Raw genomic sequence first — 21,473 nt, forward strand, 5'->3', positions numbered from 1 at the left:
TCTTTGCCATCCGTCCTGAGCATCTATCTCCCTGGCGCCGCCGACATGGAGCAGCTGGGGACGCTCAGGAGGGAGACGGGTCCAGCTCCACCCAGGGTCCCCTGCTGGTGGAGGGACCGGGACTTGGAGCCTCAGTCTCCCCATCCACATGCTGCGGTTTCAGGGCACCCAGCATCGGGACCCGGCTGGAGCCACTCAGGCCAGGCCGGGAAGACAGAGGCCATGCAGAAAGCCCTTCCGAACAGTGCCAGGGCCCCGCTGCCCCCACCCCTGCCCCTTGCCCTGCTCGGGGTCCCCAGGCTGAAGCAGAGCTTGGCGCGGTGCTGTTTGCTGGATTACAGGCGTGAGCCGCTGCGCCCAGCCGACCTGCTTTCTTCAGCTGCTGCGATTTCACTGACCTTCAGGCTCCTGACCGCTCCCCCTGCCCAACCACTCAGGCAGAAGAGCTCTGAGACCACAGCAGACGTCTGGTCTACGGGGGTGCAGGGGACCTCCAGAAAACACACAGAACGGCTCAAGCCGCCAGAGGTGAGAGCTGGGATTAAACTGAACCCCAGGCTCCAGGAGATTCTGGACCTGACAGAGCAGAACGCCCAGCACCGTGGATGGGAAGACGTGGCGGCTCTGCCAGGCAGCCCACAGGCGGGCTGAGGGCAGCTCTGAGCCTGGAGGGGCCGAATCTGAGACTCATGGGCTGGGCTCAAGTGGACAGATGTCTCCAGCCCAGAGCCTGGAAGGCTGCACAGGCACATTCTGCCCCAAGAAGGGACACACGTCAGTGGGGCTCCTGCCCCTGAGCCAGAGCCGCGTCCTCACCCACTGCCTTGCCCTTCCACCTCCACATCACCAGCTCCCGACACAACAGCCCAGGCCGCAGGGGTGGGGAGGCTCACAGACCCTGACGCCCGGCCCCGCCCCAACGCGGGTCCTGCTGAGCCAAGCCGGGCAGCCCCAGAACTGACTGGTGATACATGAACACAGCTGGGAGCGGACCACAGAGATGGCTGTGTGAGGCAGATCACTGTGGGCAGACGGGGCCGGCTGACTGAGCGCTGGAGCAGGGGGCACCGACCTGGGCCTATGCAGGTGCCGGGCACAAAGAGGGGGGCGCGAGCAGCAGGGAAGAGGCCGGCCACGCGGGGAGGGGTCTCAGGGCAGGTGGGTCTGGGGCCCGCCCCGAGGTCCTGGCCCGTAACTCACTCATAGAAGTGGGCCTTGGAGATGGACAGGAAGCTGCAGTCCCTGTTGGCCTTGATGGTGAAGATGAGCGGCTCCCCGGTGAGCACCGCCAGCTGGCCCACCATCTCCCCGGGGCGCGTGAGGAACAGGCAGGTGTCCTCCTGGCTGCCGATCTTCCTCTGGTACACGTGCAGCAGCCCGGAGACCACGAACAGGATGCTGGCGTCCTGACAACACCAGAGGGCTCAGGAGGTGCCGTGAGCGGCCGCGGGCGGGACGGGGGCAGCTCTGGGCCCAGAGCGGACAATGCCACCAGGCTCGGCCGGGAGACCATCCGCCGACCTGACCAGCTCTGGGCACAGACTTCACTGGAAACATTTCAGCAGTGTCTACGGTTTCGTGATTTCAAGAGCAGTCGTGGGAAATCTGGGTTCTCGAGGGCTCCGTGCAGCGAGCCGAGCCTCGGATCTGCACGCCTTCTCTCCCGGCACCCGCACGCATACTGACTGTCCCCAGCAAACACGCGTCAGCCCAGTGTTCCTGTGCATGGCGGGTCCCACACCGCCTCGCCTGGGGCCCGGCCCCTCCCACACTGAGCCCCTGCACACGCCACACGTTTGGGTCCCATGTCTGCAGATGTGCCCGTGAAGCCACTCCGAGGCCACTTCCACTGATCTGTATCCACTGTGACCTCTTATGGCCTCTTCCCAATCTGCCTGCCCAGCCCACTCTTAGGTGCGAGCGGAAGGGCCAGTGCGGCAGGAGCCAAAGGTGGACACTGAGCTCTCGGGGCTCAGGGCTGCCTGAGGGGAGGGGCTCTGCCATGGTGCCCAGAGGGGCAGTGGCCTGGTGCTGGGACATCCCCAGTCACTGGTGCCCAGCCCAGGCCCTCCTCTGGTGTTCCACCTGGCACTGGGCTGCGCCATTGGGTGGTCCCAGTGCCCCCCCGGACCCCCACTCACCTGGTCTCCCTGCCTTGACACCACCGTGCCTGCAGGAACGTGGAGAAGCACCACCCGGCCATCCAACAGAGATGAGTCCTGAAAACAGAGCAGGCTTCAGGGAACATGGGCGGGAAGCATAAATGAAGGTCCAGAGAACAGAGGCTGCGCTGGGCCCTTCGGGGGCAATGAGCGTTGAGGCCAGAGGCCGGGCAAGGCCCTCCTCCAAGGCCGTCCTCCAACAGCGGCCTGACGGACACGGGGCACCCTGTAGAGCCACCGATGCCAAACCAGGGCATTGACCCAGACACAGACACCAAACAGTGCAGCAAGGCAGGAAATTAAGAAACAGACACTCATATTTTTGTGAATTTACGTAAAAGAGGATGTCATTTCAGAGAGAAAGGGTGATTTCTTTATAAGTGGTGCTGGCATAGCCAGCAGTGGGACGCCTTCTCCACACCACCACCACCTACAGAACGACGCCCTCCAGGGCACGAGGAGTCTGGAATCTGGGAGCTCCCAGAGGTGAGCTGGGAATGCCCAACGCACTTGAACCCCGGAGGTGGAGGTTGCAGTGGACCCGGAGCTCATGGAGAGGCCCTGGGGCAAACCAAGGGTGAGGGAGCGTCTGTGGGTACCATAGCCACAAAGGTTCGAAACATCAGGTGTATAAACCCCTAGTCCACAGTGATAATGAAATAAGGAACCCCACCCATCACCTCAGAAGATGACGGAAAACCAAATCATTAATTTAAACCAAATCGTTAATTCAAACCAAATCGTTAAACTTCCCAAACCCTGACGGTGAAGGGAATGAAGCCAGTTTCCCCCAAAAAAGAAAGGACATCTCACGTCTCCACAAGTGTGTCAAACAGGACGGAGAAAGAGGTGGAGGGGATGAGAAGAATCTGAGCAGCCACGTATCCAGCTCTCAGGCAGACGATGGCCACTGACAGGGAGGCCGCACCACCCCAGGGCGCGTTGTCAGCCCGAGCAGCCGGGAGGCAGGAGAAGAAAGCGGCCTCCGTGATGCAAGCAGATGCGTGAAGAAAAGTCAGAGCCTTCAGGAGATGAGGGGGACGTGGGAGACGAGGGGGACATGGGAGACGAGGGGGACGTGGGAGACGAGGGGGACGTGGGAGACGAGGGGGACGTGGGAGACGAGGGGGACGTGGGAGACGAGGGGGAAGCGGGGGATGAGGGGGAAGCGGGGGATGAGGGGGAAGCAGGGGATGAGGAGGAAGCAGGGGATGAGGGGGAAGCAGGGGATGAGAGGGATGAGGGGGACAAGGGGGACGTGGGAGACAAGGGGGACGTGGGAGACGAGGGGGACGTGGGAGACGAGGGGGACGTGGGAGACGAGGGGGACGTGGGAGACGAGGGGGACGTGGGAGACGAGGGGGACGTGGGAGACGAGGGGGACGTGGGAGACGAGGGGGACGTGGGAGACGAGGGGGAAGAGGGAGATGAGGGGGAAGCGGGGGATGAGGGGGAAGCGGGGGATGAGGAGGAAGCAGGGGATGAGGGGGAAGCAGGGGATGAGGGGGAAGCAGGGGATGAGGGGGATGAGGGGGACAAGGGGGATGTGGGAGACAAGGGGGATGTGGGAGACGAGGGGGATGTGGGAGACGAGGGGGACGTGGGAGACGAGGTGAAGCAGGGGATGAGGGGGATGAGGGGGACAAGGGGGACGTGGGAGACGAGGGGGACGTGGGAGACGAGGGGGACGTGGGAGACGAGGGGGACGTGGGAGACGAGGGAAACATGGGAGACAAGGGGGACGTGGGAGACGAGGGGGAAGCAGGGGATGAGGGGGATGAGGGGGACAAGGGGGACGAGGAGGACGTGGGAGATGAGGGGGATGCAGGGAACGAGGGGGATGTGGGGGACGAGAGGGATGCAGGGGACACAGGGGATGCGGGAGCCAGCCATGGTGTGGACCACACAGTGGACTGTGACACGGACGAGGCCACTGGACGGGGGACACTGACCGCACGGCTGAAGCCATTTGGCCGTTTTAAGGATTGCTGTTAAGTATTCAGAAATGATAAGAGTGTGTGGTTAGGGATGAATCCTGAAATATCCACCAGTGACGTGCTATGATGATGGGATTTGCTTCGAGGGTGGGCACCTGGACAGTATGGAAGGGGTGCAGAGAAAACAAGGCGGGCTGTGGCATGACCGCTGCCGTGAGGGCTGCCAGGTACTCACCTCCACATATTATTCCGTCTATTCTATACAGCTTTGAGTTTTCCCACAACAAAAAGCTGTTTAAAGAGAGAGAAGACTGGCTGGGCACAGTGGCTCATGCCTGTAATCCCAGAATTTTTGGAGGCCGAGGCAGGTGGATCACTTGAGGTCAGGAGTTTGAGACCAGCCTGGGCAACATGGCGAAACCCCGTCTCTACTAAAAATACAAAACTTAGCCAGCTGTGGTGGCGAGCCAGTGGTCCCAGCTACTCGGGAGGCTGAGGTGGGAGGATCACTTGAGCCCAGGAAGTGGAGGTTGCAGTGAGCTGAGATGGCACCACTGTACTCCAGGCTGGAAGACAGAGCGAGACACTCTCCAAAAAAAAAAAAAAAAAAAAAAAAAAAAGGAGAGAGAGAGATTTTTTTTTTCCCTTCAGGACAGAGTTTCGTCTTGTTGCCCAGGCTGGAGTGTGGTGGCACAATCTCAGCTCACTGCAACTTCCGCCTCCCAGGTTCAAGCAGTTCTCCCACCTCAGCCTCCCGAGTAGCTGGGATTACAGACGCCCACCACCACACCCGGCTAATTTTTGTATTTTTAGTAGAAACAGAGGTTCATCATGTTGGTCAGGCTGGTCTCGAACTCCTGGCCTCAGGTGATCCACCTGCCTCGGCCTCTCAAAGTGCTAGGATTACACGTGTGAGCCACCGTGCCCGGCCAGAAAAGGAGATTTAAGAGATAGATCAGCCAACTGCAGTTTATGGCCCTTACTCAGATCCTGATCTGTACAACAAGAAACCACTGAGAACCACTCCCAACAGTCAGGGGCCCAGGAGCGCGCTGGGTGGGTGAGCAATCAAAGCTTTTTAACATTTCACTTGCAGAACGACACTGTGGTTATGCCTCGAAACGGAGTCCTTAACCGTTAGAGAGGAATGATGTGAAACTACATCAGGTTTGAGATTTTTCAGACAGAAAATAATTGGGGGAGGGACGAGGAGTACAGTTGTAAAGTGATTGGCCATGACTGGTAATTACGGAACTAGGTGACTGGTGCCTGGGAGCTCACGACACTATCACGGCTGCCTTTTTACCTATTCAAAGCTTTCCATCAGCCAGGTGCAGTGGCTCACGCCTGTAATCCCCACACTCTGGGAGGCTGAGGCGGGCAAATCATTTGAGGTCAGGAGTTCGAGACCAGCCTGGCCAACATGGTAAAACCCCATCTCTACTAAAAACACAAAATTTAGCTGGCCGTGGTGGTGGGCGCCTGTAATCCCAGCTACTCGGGAGGCTGAGGCAGGAGAATCGCTTGAACCCAGGAGGTAGAGGTTGCAGTGAGCCGAGATCGTACCACTGCACTCCAGCCTGGGTAATATGGCGAGATTCTTGTCTCCAAAAAAAAAAAAAAAAAAAAAAAAGGTTTCCATCATATGTAAGAAATTAAATCCTAGATGAACTAATGAAGCTGAGAAAATATCATACTCTAATAATCTGACACTGTTATTGCTGTATTAAATATAAACACAGATGAGAATTCTGAAGTCCAGCTTTGGGACACCGTGATGTCCCAGAAAGCCTCAGCTTTGAGTTTGAACATAAGACGATCTCAAGCTGCTGGCTTCCCAAAGGGGGACCCCAAAAGACAACCAAGCCTGCACTCCACCCGAAGCACCCCCTTTGCAGCCACCGTCCTCCACACCCGGAACCACTGCCCAACAGAGGCAGAGAGGAGCCCACGGGCCCTGGGTGGGACAAGGGCCAGGTGCCCGCCGGGGCCACTCACTTCCAGCTTCATCAGGGTGAGCAGGTCCTTCTTGGCAGCTCTGAAGATGGCGTCGGACTTCCTGCTGGCCAGGGTCTCATCCGCGTGACTCTCTGAGTGGTGGGAGACTGGGGAGGGCATCTCTGCGACCATCACGTTTTTCTTGGACTCGAGAAGAACAGAGATACCAGCAATTAGAAGGGAGGTGATTGGGGAACATTGCACAAGGGCGTGGCCGGGTCTGACTCGCACAGTCCAGAAAGGCCAGCTGAGCCTCCTGAAGCTGCAGGTGCCAATGACACCAGAGCCAGTGGTGCCGCCAACGCACCAGCGAGCCACGGAGAGGGCAGGGCCCCAAGAGGAGGGTCAGAAATGACAGCCAGGGCCTACCTTGCTGGCCATGGAGCTCCCGGGGTACTCATCCAAGTGCAGGAAGACCCTGGCACGGTCACATGCCATCTCCAGATCGGAAGTGGCACTGGCTGGGCCCCCTACACGCAGAGGGGACACTCAGGACATGGCTCGCTGGGCCACAGGCTCGAACACTCCCGGGGTGGGCTGAGCGCACCCTGCAGTCTAACTGCTCAAACCCCGGCAGGTCAGACTTAGGTCCCTCGAGGGAGTCGGGCCCTGAGATCCCCCCCACCCCCTGCTTTCTTTCGGCATCTGCCTCAATGGCTCTGTGGCCAGCAACTACAGGTTTTCTCAGCAGCTTAAACCCACACGGTGCCTTCAACAGTTCTGGGCACTGATAGAGGTAGCCCGGTCAGTGCCTAAGACACTGAAAGAAACCAGCCCTGGCCCTGAGCCAAATCCATCAAACCTTCCCGTGCACGCCACACCCTGACCGCTCGCTGCGGGCATCCCTGTGTAGAGCCCCCTTTCTCTCGTTGTCCATCTCAGGGATGCTGCCGCCCTCTGTACGTGAGCTCCCCTAACAGGTGCCCGGGGCCGTCACGCTTGTGCTTGGGGCTTGGCTCTTTGCAGTCCCAGCCCCATCTCAGAGGGAGGGGGTTGAGGCACCCCTCCAAAGAGCTCCCCTGTTGCTGCTTTTGGGCAGCCTCGGGCTGAGCGGGATGAAGCAGTGTGCACCCTTTCACGGCCCGGCCTCAGCATTACACAGCACTACACACACAGCGTATCCGACCTCCGGACCAGCTGCAGTGGATTCTGAGGAAGGGTGTGCGGTTTGCACGACGGGGTCACGCATGTCCAGGCACAGATCCAGCCCTGCGTGTGCAGCTGCACATGTGAGTGAATCATCTGCGCTGCGGTTTTCCATCCAAACTGTGGAATTCGCTACACCCATTTCTCAGCGGAATACAGAGGCACCGCGCAGACACTAACCGCGGACACATGCCACACAGCTGCCGCTGCCACGTGGCACTGCAGGAAGGAACCAGGCCCAGGAGCACAGCCACATGCCCCTCCCTGGGAAGCCGGACACGGAGAGACAGGAGCGCTGGGCCTTGGAAAGGGGCGCGTGCCTCTGAGGCTTACACTGAGGGTGCGCTGGTCGGGTTTCAGGGAGCTGCACCCTTCAGCCCGGTGCACTGTGCTATGTGTTACTCATGCCCCCATCAAGTCCTGTTGTTTTTTAAAAAATCCAAACTGTAAACCAATCTATGGCAACAAAGGTCACCAAGGCGGGCGGATCACCTGAGGTCAGGAGTTTGAGACCAGCCTGACCAACGTGGAGAAACCCCGTCTCTACTAAAAATACAAAATTAGCCGGGTGCAGTGGCGCATGCCTGTAATCCCAGCAACTTGGGAGGCTGAGGCAGGAGAATCACTTGAACCTGGGAGGTGAAGGTTGCAGTGAGCTGAGATCGGGCCATTGCAGTCCAGCCTGGGCAACAAGAGCGAAACTCCGTCTCAAAAAAAATAATTAAAAAAAAAAAAAGAAATAAAATAGTCTTTGGAAAATTTATTTATGACTCAGGAATAAGGAAAGAATAAATAAGACCCAAAACACAAATCACAGGTGCCAAAGCAAAGGGCTGGCTTTCCACAGAGGAACATCAGGGTCCCTGTTGCATCAAGGTCCGAGGCGGCATTTTCCAGCCCACGGACAAGAGGGAAGAGAACCTCCAACACCGAAACCAATGAGACAAGAGGGAAGAGAATCCCCAACAAAAACTAAGGAGACAAGGGGAAGACAATCTCCAAAAATGAAACTAACCAGGGATCTCTACCTACAGCACATAAGGAATCAACACAAATCAACCAAACTCCAGAACTGCAGAAAGTGGGCAGAGAACAGGACCGGACAGTCTAGGAGGGACGCCCAGATGGAATCGAATGCAGCAGGAGCCCATGAGCTTGCTGGTGGCCGGCGGTGGCAGATGGCGGAGGGGCAGGTCTGCGGCAGGAGCACGGCTGCACCGCCGAGCAGCGTGGACTTGGGAGGCTGCCCTGAGAAGGCCCCGGCCCCGTGGCTGCGGGCGGTTCCCCCGCGTGTTGGGGTTTTGCTCCACGTCAGTTATAGCAAAGGTCCCTGCAGGGAGGCACAGGTCAGCAGGGCTGGGGAAGGAAGCACAGGCTTGCTAGAGACCCAGCATGCAAGGTGGACGCAAGGCAGGAGAGGGACCGTGCAGGGAGGGCGGGAAGGGCCGAGCACATGGCTCTGCAGGGCATCTCGTGGCACCGGCCCAGCCCGGGCAGTGGTGGGGGTAGGACACGGCGGGGACGCAGAGGAGCACACCAGGGTGTTCTGGGCAGCAGGATGGCCACCAAGCCTCGACCCTAGAGCCAGAGGGCAGGCACAGGCCCCTCTGGGCATGTGGGACTTTTGTCCAGCGACAAATCAAACCTAGTGGAGGACACCCGCCTCGGCAGCGATGCTGGGCGTCAGTGCAGCTCAGCCTGGGTCTCAGACGCTGAGGGCCTGTGGGCCACACCGGCCGGGCAGCCGTCGGAGGTTCTTTACCTTGTGGGGCTGAAGGGTCAGCGTCACCTGCCCCGGGCTTCTCCAGCTCATCCAAGATCTCTTTGCGAACAGAAGGCGCGGGAACGGACTGGCTCCTCTTCAGCAGAGGCCCAGCAGCTGCTGGGCGGCCGCCCCCGTGATCTGCTGGGGAGGCAGCCGTGAGCAACCTGGGTCTGCACGCACTCCCTGGCATCCCATGCAGCCCAGTCGGGGCCACGCGGGGAGCACGGTCCCCGCAGCAGCAGCAGTTGGCGTGCCCCACAGTGCCCTGCGCCCCTGCACACCCTCTGGACCAGCCCTCAGGCTACCTGGCCATCTGCATCTGCTGGGCCAGCCGGTGAGTGCAAGCGAGTGCCAGCCTCTGACTAGCCCTGGCCCCTCCCTGCCCCAATCCCCCTCCCCACCTTAATCCCCCTCCCCCAAATCTCCCCTCCCCACCCCAATCCCTCCTCCCCACCCCTTCCATCCCTACCCCAATCCCCCCTGCCCCCCCCCAAGGCCTTGCTGCCCTGATTGCCCAGCTGTGGGCCAAGTGCCTTGAAGGCAAATTCCATCCAGGTGGGGCTGCCGGCCAGCGGTTCTCAGGGCATGCCTTGGTGGATGCAGCTGTCTGGGCTCAGCTGGGATGGGCCACGCAGGGCTGCATCTGCCCCTCGGGTGAAACAAGGAAGGAGCCTGGCCTTGCCCACCACACAGGCTGAAGGAGGCTGCCCTGCCTGGACACTGTCCTTACCTATAGAGGCCCATGAGCCCTCCCCAGCCCTGGTCTCTGCCTAGACCCCACCCAGGACAGCTGCTGCCCCACCAAGTCACACGGACCTAATCCAGTGAAAGAAATGCCATTCAGGCAATGACACATATTCTAAAACGCACTTTCAGGCCAAGTGCAGCGGCTCACACCTGTCATCCAAACAATTCGGGAGGCCAAGGTGGGAGGATCACTTCAGACCAGGAGTTCAAGACCAGCCTGGACCACGTGGCAAGATGCCATCTTTACAAAAACTTAAAAAATGAAACTCAATGAGCTGGGCCTAGTGGCACGTGCCTGTGGACCCAGTTACTCAGTGGGCTGAGGCAGGAGAACCCTTTCAGGCAACGAGGTGGGGGTGGCAGTGAGCCAAGGTCGCACCACCACACTCCAGCCTGGGCAACAGAGCAAGACCCTGTCTCTATAATAATAAAAATAATAAAATAATAATAATAATAAACGCATTTCTGAGAAAAAGCACATCAGCCAGAGCTGTGTTTAAATGTGGCTGTGACCCTCACGGGCTCCCAAGCACATGAGCGAAGCAGTCACTCCACTCCGTCCACTCCATCCACTCCCTCACTCACTCCACTCCATCCTCTCCGTCCACTCACTCCACTCCGTCCACTCCGTCCGCTCCCTCACTCACTCCACTCCGTCCACTCCGTCCACTCCCTCACTCACTCCACTCCGTCCACTCCCTCCACTCCACTCCGTCTCCCTCACTCCACTCCGTCCACTCCCTCACTCACTCACTCCACCGTCCACTCCCTCACTCACTCCACTCCTCCACTCCATCCACTCCCTCACTCACTCCACTCCGTCCAATCCCTCACTCACTCCACTCCGTCCACTCCCTCACTCACTCACTCACTCCACTCCGTCCACTCCCTCACTCTCCACTCACTCCGTCCACTCTCCGTCCACTCCCTCACTCACTCCACTCCGTCCACTCCCTCACTCACTCCACTCCGTCCACTCCGTCCACTCCACTCACTCACTCCACTCCGTCCACTCCTCCACTCACTCCACTCCGTCCACTCCGTCCACTCCGTCCACTCCCTCACTCACTCCACTCCGTCCACTCCATCCACTCCCTCACTCACTCCACTCCGTCCACTCCCTCACTCACTCCACTCGTCCACTCCATCCACTCCCTCACTCACTCCACTCCGTCCACTCCCTCACTCACTCCACTCCTCCTCTCCGTCCACTCACTCCACTCCTCCACTCCTCCACTCCACTCCACTCACTCCACTCTCTCACTCACTCACTCACTCACTCCACTCACTCCACTCCGTCCACTCCGTCCACTCCTCACTCACTCCACTCCGTCCACTCCGTCCACTCCCTCACTCCACTCCGTCCACTCCATCCACTCCCTCCCTCACTCACTCCACTCCGTCCACTCCGTCCACTCCCTCTCTCCACTCCGTCCACTCCTCCACTCCCTCACTCACTCCACTCCGTCCACTCCATCCACTCCCTCACTCACTCCACTCCGTCCTCCTCTCACTCACTCCACTCCGTCCACTCCCTCACTCACTCACTCCACTCCGTCCACTCCCTCACTCACTCCACTCCGTCCACTCCGTCCACTCCCTCACTCACTCCACTCCGTCCACTCCCTCACTCCACTCCGTCCACTCCGTCCACTCCCTCACTCACTCCACTCCGTCCTCTCCGTCCACTCACTCCACTCCGTCCACTCCGTCCACTCCGTCCACTCCCTCACTCACTCCACTCCGTCCACTCCCTCACTCACTCCACTCCGTCCACTCCATCCACTCCCTCACTCACTCCACTCCGTCCACTCCCTCACTCACTCCACTCCGTCCACTCCATCCACTCCCTCACTCACTCCACTCCGTCCACTCCGTCCACTCCCTGCACTCACTCCACTCCGTCCTCTCCGTCCACTCACTCCACTCCGTCCACTCCGTCCACTCCGTCCACTCCCTCACTCACTCCACTCCGTCCACTCCGTCCACTCCCCTCACTCACTCCACTCTGTCCACTCCCTCACTCACTCCACTCCGTCCACTCCATCCACTCCCTCACTCACTCCACTCCGTCCACTCCGTCCACTCCCTCACTCACTCCACTCCGTCCTCTCCGTCCACTCACTCCACTCCGTCCACTCCGTCCACCACCCACTCACTCACTCCACTCCGTCCACTCCCTCACTCACTCCACTCCGTCCACTCCGTCCACTCCGTCCACTCCCTCACTCACTCCACTCCGTCCACTCCGTCCACTCCACTCCTCACTCCACTCCGTCCACTCCATCCACTCCCTCACTCACTCCACTCCGTCCTCTCCGTCCACTCCCTCACTCACTCCACTCCGTCCACTCCATCCACTCCCTCACTCACTCCACTCCGTCCACTCCGTCCACTCCCTCACTCACTCCACTCCGTCCACTCCCTCACTCACTCCACTCCGTCCACTCCGTCCACTCCCTCACTCACTCCACTCCGTCCACTCCGTCCACTCCCTCACTCCACTCCGTCCACTCCATCCACTCCCTCACTCACTCCACTCCGTCCACTCCATCCACTCCCTCACTCACTCCACTCCGTCCACTCCGTCCACTCCCTCACTCACTCCACTCCGTCCACTCCATCCACTCCCTCACTCACTCCACTCCGTCCACTCCCTCACTCACTCCACTCCGTCCACTCCCCACTCCGTCCACTCACTCACTCCACTCCATCCACTCCCTCACTCACTCCACTCCGTCCACTCCGTCCACTCCCCACTCCACTCCGTCCACTCCGTCCACTCCCTCCTCCCCCACTCCGTCACTCCACTCCCTCACTCCACTCCGTCCACTCCCTCCACTCCCTCACTCACTCCGCTCCGTCCACTCCGTCCACTCCCTCACTCCGTCCACTCCGTCCTCTCCGTCCACTCCCTCACTCACTCCACTCCGTCCACTCCCTCACTCACTCCACTCCGTCCACTCCGTCCACTCCCTCACTCACTCCACTCCGTCCACTCCATCCACTCCCTCACTCACTCCACTCCGTCCACTCCGTCCACTCGTCCACTCCCTCACTCACTCCACTCCTCCACTCCCTCACTCACTCCACTCCGTCCACTCCGTCACTCACTCCACTCCGTCCACTCCCTCACTCACTCCACTCTCCTCACTCCATCCCCCACTCACTCCACTCTCCTCACTCCATCCCCCACTCACTCCACTCCGTCCACTCCATCCCCCACTCACTCCACTCTCCTCACTCCACTCTGCTCACTCCATTCCCTCCCCACTCTCACCAGCATTGCTTCATTTAATTTCACATACTTTTGTTAGTCACTTCAACTCTTTTGGGAACATGATAAGCTATAAAAAACCAAGCACGCACCCGATCTGTAGGGTGGCTGTTAACGCCATCACACAGATCATCCAGGGGTGACTCATGCGGTGCCCGCCGCACCTGACCGCTTTCTCCCCATATGCAGGCCCCCCAGTTAGCGCTCCGAACAGCACATGAGAGACCAACGCGGGAAGCCCACTCCCCATCAGGCACCGGGCTCGGACCAGGCATGCAGGGAGAATTCTGAGAACAACTGAAAATGGATGGCGAGGGGTCCTGGGCCTGTCTGAGGACATCCGGGCCTCCTGTGAGGAGACGGGGACATATGAGGAGACCTGGGGACCGTGTGAGGAGACGGGGACACGTGAGGAGACCTGGGCATGTCTGAGGACATCTGGGTCTCATGTGAGGAGATGGGCACACGTGTGAGGAGACGGGGACAAGTGTGAGAAGATGGGAGATGGGGACACGTGAGGAGACCTGGGGGCATGTGAGGTGACCTGGGGGCGTGTGAGGTGACCCGGGGGGCGTGTGGAGTGAGCTGTGGAACTTGTGGGGTGACCTGGGGCGTGTGGGGTGACCTGGGGATGTGTGAGGTGGCCTCGGGCACGTGCAAGATGACCTGGGGTGACCTGAGGCAGTGGGAGCAGGATCCCCTGGACTCTGGGGCTGGACATTGCCCTCCTTGGTGCAGGACAGTACCTGAGTCACAAGACTCCTGGAGCCGTGGTGGCTTTTTAAGCCGCTCTTCTTCACCATAGAACACCTGTTTCTTGGCCTTCCCAGCAGCCACGCTGGCTACAGACACGAGAGGGATGGCCTGGCTCTCCTGGGACACAAGAAGGAAGTTCAGAGCCACCCCAGGAACACCCCTCACCCGCTGACAGGTGTTGGCCCCTCAAAGGAGTGACAGGTGTGGGCCTCTCAAGGCAAAGTTTATGCTGCATTTCAGGTGATGGGCAATCCAGTTATTCACAAAAAGGACCAGTCTGTTTAAGGCAACCAACCAAGCTCAGCCTGCTTTTACCCTAGGTCTTGCCTCAAACACTTTATCAAGTCAACATAATGCCCCAAATTGTCAGAACCTTAATATTCTTCATTAAAACAAAAAATAATGTAGAAAACAAAAAGATATTCCCTTAATGTCAACAACTGAAGATGACAAGCCCTAAAATGTCATCAGAATTAGAATTTCCAACTGACATGTGCAGATTAAAAACTAATGCGTGCTAGGCCATTTACTAACCGAGCTCTACCTGCCCGTGACTGAAGAGAGCCCTCCGCACATCAGGGTACTGTTTCGGGCAGTGGGGATGGAGCAGGGCATGAAACCCTGGTCTCACTCAGTTCCCACGAGAGCTCAGCTAGGTGGGGACCGTCCCACATCCCGGCCAAGTGCCTCCCAGGGTCACACTGATAGGAGGAGGGAGAGCCGGGGTTCACAGCCTCGTGCCCTTGACAATACGCTGTGCCCTCCAAACAAGTCAGCTCTGCCCCGCAAGGTTCAGACAGGAGGAGCAGTCAAGGGCAACACACAAGGATTGCTGGCTGTAGGGACCCCACGGAACGGGAATGGAGAGGCGCAGCCTCCACTGGACATGGCTGTAGGGACCCCACGGGATGGGTATGGAGAGGGGCAGCCTCTGCTGGACACAGCCGTAGGGACCCCACGGAATGGGTATGGAGAGGTGCAGCCTCCACTGGACATGGCTGTAGGGACCCCATGGGACGGGAATGGGGAGGGGAAGCCTCCACTGGACATGGCTGTAGGGACCCCACGGGACAGGCATGGGGAGGGGCAGCCTCTCCTGGACAGGGTCGTAGGGACCCCACGGGACGGGTATGGAGAGGTGCCGCCCCCACTGGACATGGCTGTAGGGACCCCACAGGATGGGAATGGGGAGGGGCAGCCTCTCCTGGACATTTCTGTAGGGACCCCACGGGATGGGAATGGGGAGGGGCAGCCTCCACTGGACATGGCTGTAGGGACCCCATGGGATGGGAATGGGGAGGGGCAGCCTCTCCTGGACATTTCTGTAGGGACCCCACGGGATGGGAATGGGGAGGGGCAGCCTCCACTGGACATGGCTGTAGGGACCCCACGGGATGGGTATGGGGAGGGGGCAGCCTCCACTGGACATGGCTGTAGGGACCCCACGGGACAGGCATGGGGAGGGGCAGCCTCTCCTGGACATTTCTGTAGGGACCCCACGGGATGGGAATGGGGAGGGGCAGCCTCTCCTGGACATTTCTGTAGGGACCCCACGGGATGGGAATGGGGAGGGGCAGCCTCCACTGGACATGGCTGTAGGGACCCCACGGGATGGGTATGGAGAGGGGGCAGCCTCCACTGGACATGGCTGTAGGGACCCCACGGGACAGGCATGGGGAGGGGCAGCCTCCACTGGACATGGCTGTAGGGACCCCACGGGATGGGTATGGAGAGGGGGCAGCCTCCACTGGACAGGGCCGTTGGCTCGGTATGCAGCCTGCAGGGCCACAAAGGGAATGAGCATGTGTGTGCTGCCAATGTCCTACAGAACACAGGTGACCAAAGGAAGACTCATCACAGACTCCTGAACCGGAGCTGCAGAGGCACCAGGCAGCTGTTCACAGCCGTGTGGGCCTCCAGACGGACAACTCCAGCATCGGAGAAGGAATTCCACCTTTCCCAAGTCTCAACGGACCAGAGATTTTGGAACACAAGGCCCCAGGAGAATCAAGCCTCCAAATCAACTGGCAAGTGCTTTAAGGTAGGAAAATACACACAGCCCAAGCATCACCTCCCGAAGTCCTAACGACCAGCAACCAGGACGACCACAGCTGTAGCTGGCACTGCCCCACCAGGCACTGGGCGCCTGCTGCGCCAGCTAACAACTGTCCCGATGCCAGCTGCCCGGAGCAACATGGGGCTTGTGAGCTGGTTTCCACTTACAGGGTTGAAGAGCTCTGTGGTCAGGCCGAGGTAGTTGTGGAGAGCCAGGAAGGTCACTCTCTGCAGCCGCAGCATGATGATCTGCAACAAGACGCCAGCTGCGCGGTGATCCCTTGCCCGGGCGCAGGGCGGCCCCGCAGCACCACACAGAGCACTGAGAACCGTGCCCCAAACCCGGCGGTGACCCCCAACCGTGCAGGGCTCCCCCGCAGCACCACACAGAGCCGGCGGTGCCCCCACAGCGGTGACCCCTGGCCCGGGTGCAGGGCGGCCCCGCAGCACCACACAGAGCGCTGAGAACCGTGCCCCAAACACGGCGGTGACCCCCGGCCCGGGCGCAGGGCGGCCCCGCAGCACCACACAGAGCGCTGAGAACCGTGCCCCAAACCCAGCAGACCGCACAGACCGAACCCCCTCAGGGTGAAACACCCGGCAGTGTTGACACCTCACCGCTGTCACATCACGGGGAAGGGGGTTAGGGGCGAAGGAAGACTGCATTGTTTTTGCAAGTTTTCTATAAAACTAAAAGTTACTCCAAAGTGAGAAGTTTAATGAAAATGTAAAAATCTCTTTGAGGGGTAGTGAAGGATCTTAAGACCTCTTTGAGGTTGTGAATATTCATTTTTATTGTAAGATATACATGACTTTTTTTTTTTTTTCAGATGGAGTCTCGCTCTGTCGCCCAGGCTGGAGTGCCGTGGAGCCATCTCTCTCGGCTCACTGCAGGCTCCGTCTCCCGGGTTCCCGCCATTCTCCTGCCTCAGCCTCCCCAGTAGCTGGGACTACAGGCGCCACCACCTCGCCCGGCTAGTTTTTTTTTTTTTTTTTTTTTTTTTTTGTATTTTTAGTAGAGAGGGGGTTTCACCATGTTAGCCAGGATGGTCTCGATCTCCTGACCTCGTGATCCGCCCGTCTCAGCCTCCCAAAGTGCTGGGATTACAGGCTTGAGCCACCGCGCCCGGCCGCCTGGCCTACAAATTTTTAAAATATAACCTTAGTTCTTCCCAAACCCACTCAGAATCCCACATCACCAGCGGTAAGTCCCGCCAATGAAGTCAATTTCTCTATTCCTGTGAAATCACCTTCATGGTTGTAAAGCTTAGAACTGAGAAAGTAAATAGGCAATAAACCCACTCAAATCCCAAACCGGTGCCCAGGTGCCCCCCAGGATGACCCACCGCAGCCAGAAGAGTTGTCTGAAAAAGTGACTCACCTGCACCACCCTCACCAGAGTTTCTGGATATTTTTCAAAAACTCCGTGAAAAGCTGCAGCTGGAAGCCGGAGGATGGTGGACGGGACGGCCGCGCGGGCGGAGACCGTTTTGTAAGGTGCAGTGTGGCCCTGTAACAACAGCTCCATCAGTCCCCGCTGTGCGGGCCCGGCCGAGCCCCCCACGGACTGCAAAGGCTGCTGGAAGCCCTGGAGGAGGCCCTGCCTGCTGCCCAGTCACACGGCTCCATTCTCCTTCCCAGGCTGGGCCATGCAAAGTGCTGCTTTTGGCACCAGCTGCACAAACCCAGCGGTGACCCCCGGCCTGGGTGCAGGGCGGCCCCGCAGCACCACACAGAGCACTGAGAACCGTGCCCCAAACCCAGCGGTGACCACCGGCCCGGGGCACAGGGCCATTTTTGACTGTCCAAGAGATGTACGGCAAAGGACTGGCTGACAATGGAATGTGGGTGAGGGGGAGGCCCACAGGCAGCTACCCCACCAGACCTGGGCACTCACTATGGGGAGCTCCAACCACTCCCACCTGCCACTGAGGCTCCAGTATAACTACTCTTACTCTATATATTTTGTTTATTATACTGGAAGAGCTTGTGCCCTCGGTCTGTTGCCTCGGCACCTGGGTGGCTTGCCAACATATGGAGGATGGCGCATGGAGGATGGCGCAGCTCAGGGACGCGGGAGCCTCATGGTTGGACCTCACTCTGTGGGTCTCTTCTTTTGACTGTTTTGACTGATCCAGATTTTCATCCTTTTTTTTTTTTAAACCGAGTCTTGCTCTGGAGTGCAGTGGCACGATCTTGGCTCACTGCAAGCTCTGCCTCCCGGGTTCCACGCCATTCTCCTGCTTCAGCCTCCCGAGTAGCTGGGACTACAGGCGCCTGCCACCACGCCCGGCTAATTTTTTTGTATTTTTAGTAAAGACGGGGTTTCACCATGTTAGCCAGGATGGTCTCGATCTCCTGACCTTGTTATCTGCCCGCCTCGGCCTCCCAAAGTACTGGGATTACGGGCGTGAGCCACCGCGCCCAGCCAATTTTCATCCTTTGTAGTACAAATGTGAGTTGTTCTAGAATATTGAATCTGAGGGGGTCACAGGAATCCCTGAACTTGTAACCAGTTGGTCAGAAGTGTGGGTGGCCTGGGAACTCCCAAGTTCCCAGTTTTGGATGCTATTATAAATCTGTGGCCGGGCACGGTGGCTCAAGCCTGTAATCCCAGCACCTTGGGAGGCCGAGATGGGTGGATCATGAGGTTAAGAGATCGAGACCATCCTGGCTGACACGGTGAAACCCTGTCTCTACTAAAAAATACAAAAAACTAGCTGGGCGAGGTGACCGGTGCCTGTAGTCCCAGCTACTTGGGAGGCTGAGGCAGGAGAACGGCGTAAACCCAGGAGGCAGAGCTTGCAGTGAGCTGAGATCCAGCCACTGCACTCCAGCCTGGGCAACAGAGCAACACTTCGTCTCAAAATAAACAAACAAATAAATAAATAAATAACAAAAATAAATCTGTTACTTTTAAATTTCAATTTCCAATTGTTCATTGCTAATATAGAGAAATACAGTTTATTTTTGCATGTTGATAAACTCATTCATAAGTTCTAGTAGTTGTCTTATAGATTCCTTGGGATTTCCAATCTAGATAATCATGTTTGTGAATCCAGACTGTTTTATTTTTTCTTTGCCCATATGCATGCTTTTTCTTTCTTTCTCTTCCCCTCCCGCTCTGGTGAGGACCTCAAACACGATGCTGAACAGGATTGGTAAGAACATACACTTGGCCGGGTGCGGTGGCTCACGCCTGTAATCCCAGTCTTTGGGAGGCCAAGGAGGGTGAATCACGAGGTCAGGAGATCGAGATCATCCTGGCTAACATGGTGAAACCCCGTCTCTACTAAAAATACAAAAAAAATTAGCCGAGCGTGGTGGCAGATGCCTGTAGTCCCAGCTACTTGGGAGGCTGAGGCAGGAGAATGGCGTGAACCCAGGAGGCGGAGCTTGCAGTGAGCCGAGATCGCGCCACTGCACTCCAGCCTGGGCGACAGAGCGAGACTCCGTCTCAAAAAAAAAAAAAAAAAATTAGCCTGGCATGGTGGCAGGCGCCTGTAATCCCAGCTACTCGGGAGGCTGAGGCAGGATAATTGCTTGAACCCGGGGCCGGGGGCAGAGGTTGCAGTGAGCCGAGATCACGCCACTGCACTCCAGCCTGCGTGATACAGCGAGACTCTGACTCAAAAAAAAAAAAAAAAAGACACACACACACACATACACACACTCTCTGGCTTGTTCCCAATCTTCAAGGGAAAATATTCAGTCTTTTGCCAACAAGCAAGATGTTTGCTTTCATTTTTTAGTACAGATGTCCTTTATTTGATTTAGGAAGTTCTCTTCTCCTGGTTGCTGAGAGTTTTTATCATGAACAGATGCTGAATTTTGTCAAATGCTTTTTCTGCATTTATTAAGATAATCAGATGGCTTTTCTTCTTTAGTCTGTCAATATGGAAAAGTACATCAACTGATTTTCAACTGTTGAAACAGCTTTGCATTCCTGGAATAAATCCCACCGATCATGATGTATTATCCTTTTCCATATACTGCTGGACTCAAATCTGTAATATTTCATGGAGGATATGTATGTTTCCAATGATGAGTGACTGGTGTGAAATTTTCCTGTCTTGTAACGTCTTCGTCTGATTAGGTGTTCGGGTCTTGCTCGCCTCAAAAACTAAACTGGGAAATAGTCCCTCTTCTACTTTTCCGGAGAAGTTTGTGTGAAATTAGCATATTTTATCCTTAACGTCCTAAATCTCGGGAAGTATTCCCCAGTGAAGTCATCTAAATCCGGAGTTTTCCAGGTGGGAAGGATTTTAGCTACTAATTGGATTTCTTTAGTAGATATACGGCTATTCAGATAATCTACATCTGAGGGAACTTTGGTAGTTTGTGTCTTTCAAGGAATTTGTCAATTTAATCTGCGTGGTTGGTTTCATGGGCATAAAGTTGTTCAAAAGATTTCCTTGTTAGTCCTTTTATGTCTGTAGGGTCTGTAGACATGTGTACTCTTTCATGTCTAATATTTGTAGTTTGTGTCTTCTCTTCTTTTCTACACTGGTCTGGCTACAGGATTTTTCATTTTACTGACATTTTCCAAGAGCCAGCTTTTGGTTTCATGGATTTTCTCTCCTGTTTTTCCATTTCCAGTCTCATTGATTCTTACTCTTCATGAGTTTCTTCCATCTGCATGCTTTGGGTTTCATTTGTTTTTCTTTTCCTAGCTTCTTAAGATACAAGCTTGGGTCACTGATCTGAGATTTGTTTTATCTTCTAATACCAGCATTGCCCAGGCTAGAGTGCCATGGCACAGTCTTGGCTCACTGCAACCTCTGCCTCCTGGGTTCAAGTGATTTCCAGATCATTTTTGTATTTTTAGTAGAGATGGGTTTTCACCATGTTGGCCAGGCTGGTCACGAACTCCTGACCTCAAGTAATGTACCCGCCTCGGCCTCCCAAAGTGCCGGGATTATAGGCGTGAGCCACCACGCCTGGCCGTGTTGTCCCTTTTTATCCCTGCTAATAGTCCTTCATCACATCTGACATCGACTTTGTCTGATACTAATACAGCCACTCCAGTTTTCTTTTAATTGGGGCTTTCATGGTATATCTTCTTCCAGCCTTTATTTTTTTTGAGACAGAGTCTCGCTCTGTCGCCCAGGCTGGAATGCAGTGGTGCGATCTTGGCTCACTGCAAGCTCTGCCTCCCGGGTTCCCGCCATTCTCCTGCCTCAGCCTCCCGAGTAGCTGGGACTACAGGGGCCCGCCACCACGCCTGGCTAGTTTTCATTTTTTTGTATTTTTAGTAGAGACGGGGTTTCACCGTGTTAGCCAGGATGGTCTCGATCTCCTGACCTCGTGATCTGCCCACCTCCCAAAGTGCTGGGATTACAGGTGTGAGCCACCATGCCCGGCCTTTTTTTTTTTTTTTTTTTTTTTGAGGACGTGTCTTGCTCCTCTGTCACCTGAGCTATAGTAAAGTAGCTCACGCACAGCTCACTCCAGCCTCAACTTCCCAGGCTCAAGCAGTCCTCCCACTTCAGCCTGCTGAGTAGCCGGAAGCACAGGTGTGCAGCACCACACTAACCTAATTTTAAATTTTCTGTAGAGACAGGGACACTGTGTTGCCCAGATTGGTCTCGAACTCCTGTGCTCAAGCGATCCTCCCACCCGAGCCTCCC

At 57.0% G+C, this 21,473-nt stretch overlaps 2 protein-coding genes across 35 annotated transcripts in view; one reads left to right on the top strand and one right to left on the bottom strand.

The window, feature by feature from the left end:
* The window catches only part of MRPL41 (mitochondrial ribosomal protein L41), a 232,279-nt gene that overhangs the window by 189,006 nt on the left and 21,800 nt on the right, over positions 1–21,473 (top strand). The window contains exon 1 of one of the 30 annotated variants that reach the window (XM_050760439.1): positions 1,062–1,065. The exons of 6 other annotated variants lie outside the window; for them this stretch is intronic. The gene's annotated coding sequence lies outside the window, so the exon portion shown is untranslated. 23 more of the 30 variants (XM_050760442.1, XM_050760443.1, XM_050760444.1 and 20 more) reach the window with 23 other exon arrangements.
* Positions 1–21,473, bottom strand: part of PNPLA7 (patatin like phospholipase domain containing 7) — an 86,648-nt gene that overhangs the window by 45,633 nt on the left and 19,542 nt on the right. For 2 of the 5 annotated variants that reach the window (XM_050759721.1, XM_050759718.1), the window contains 8 exons: positions 17,225–17,353; positions 16,012–16,092; positions 13,779–13,905; positions 9,006–9,146; positions 6,467–6,567; positions 6,098–6,244; positions 2,142–2,219; positions 1,201–1,406 (listed from right to left, as the gene is read on the bottom strand). In XM_050759721.1, coding sequence (XP_050615678.1) covers positions 1,201–1,406; positions 2,142–2,219; positions 6,098–6,244; positions 6,467–6,567; positions 9,006–9,146; positions 13,779–13,905; positions 16,012–16,092; positions 17,225–17,353 — 1,010 coding nt within the window. Of the gene's footprint in view, positions 1–1,200; positions 1,407–2,141; positions 2,220–6,097; positions 6,245–6,466; positions 6,568–9,005; positions 9,150–13,778; positions 13,906–16,011; positions 16,093–17,224; positions 17,354–21,473 lie in introns of all 5 variants that reach the window. The other 3 variants (XM_050759720.1, XM_050759717.1, XM_050759719.1) reach the window with 2 other exon arrangements.

The sequence above is a fragment of the Macaca thibetana genome, chromosome 15 (assembly GCF_024542745.1).
Source record: "Macaca thibetana thibetana isolate TM-01 chromosome 15, ASM2454274v1, whole genome shotgun sequence".
Lineage (NCBI taxonomy): Eukaryota > Metazoa > Chordata > Mammalia > Primates > Cercopithecidae > Macaca > Macaca thibetana.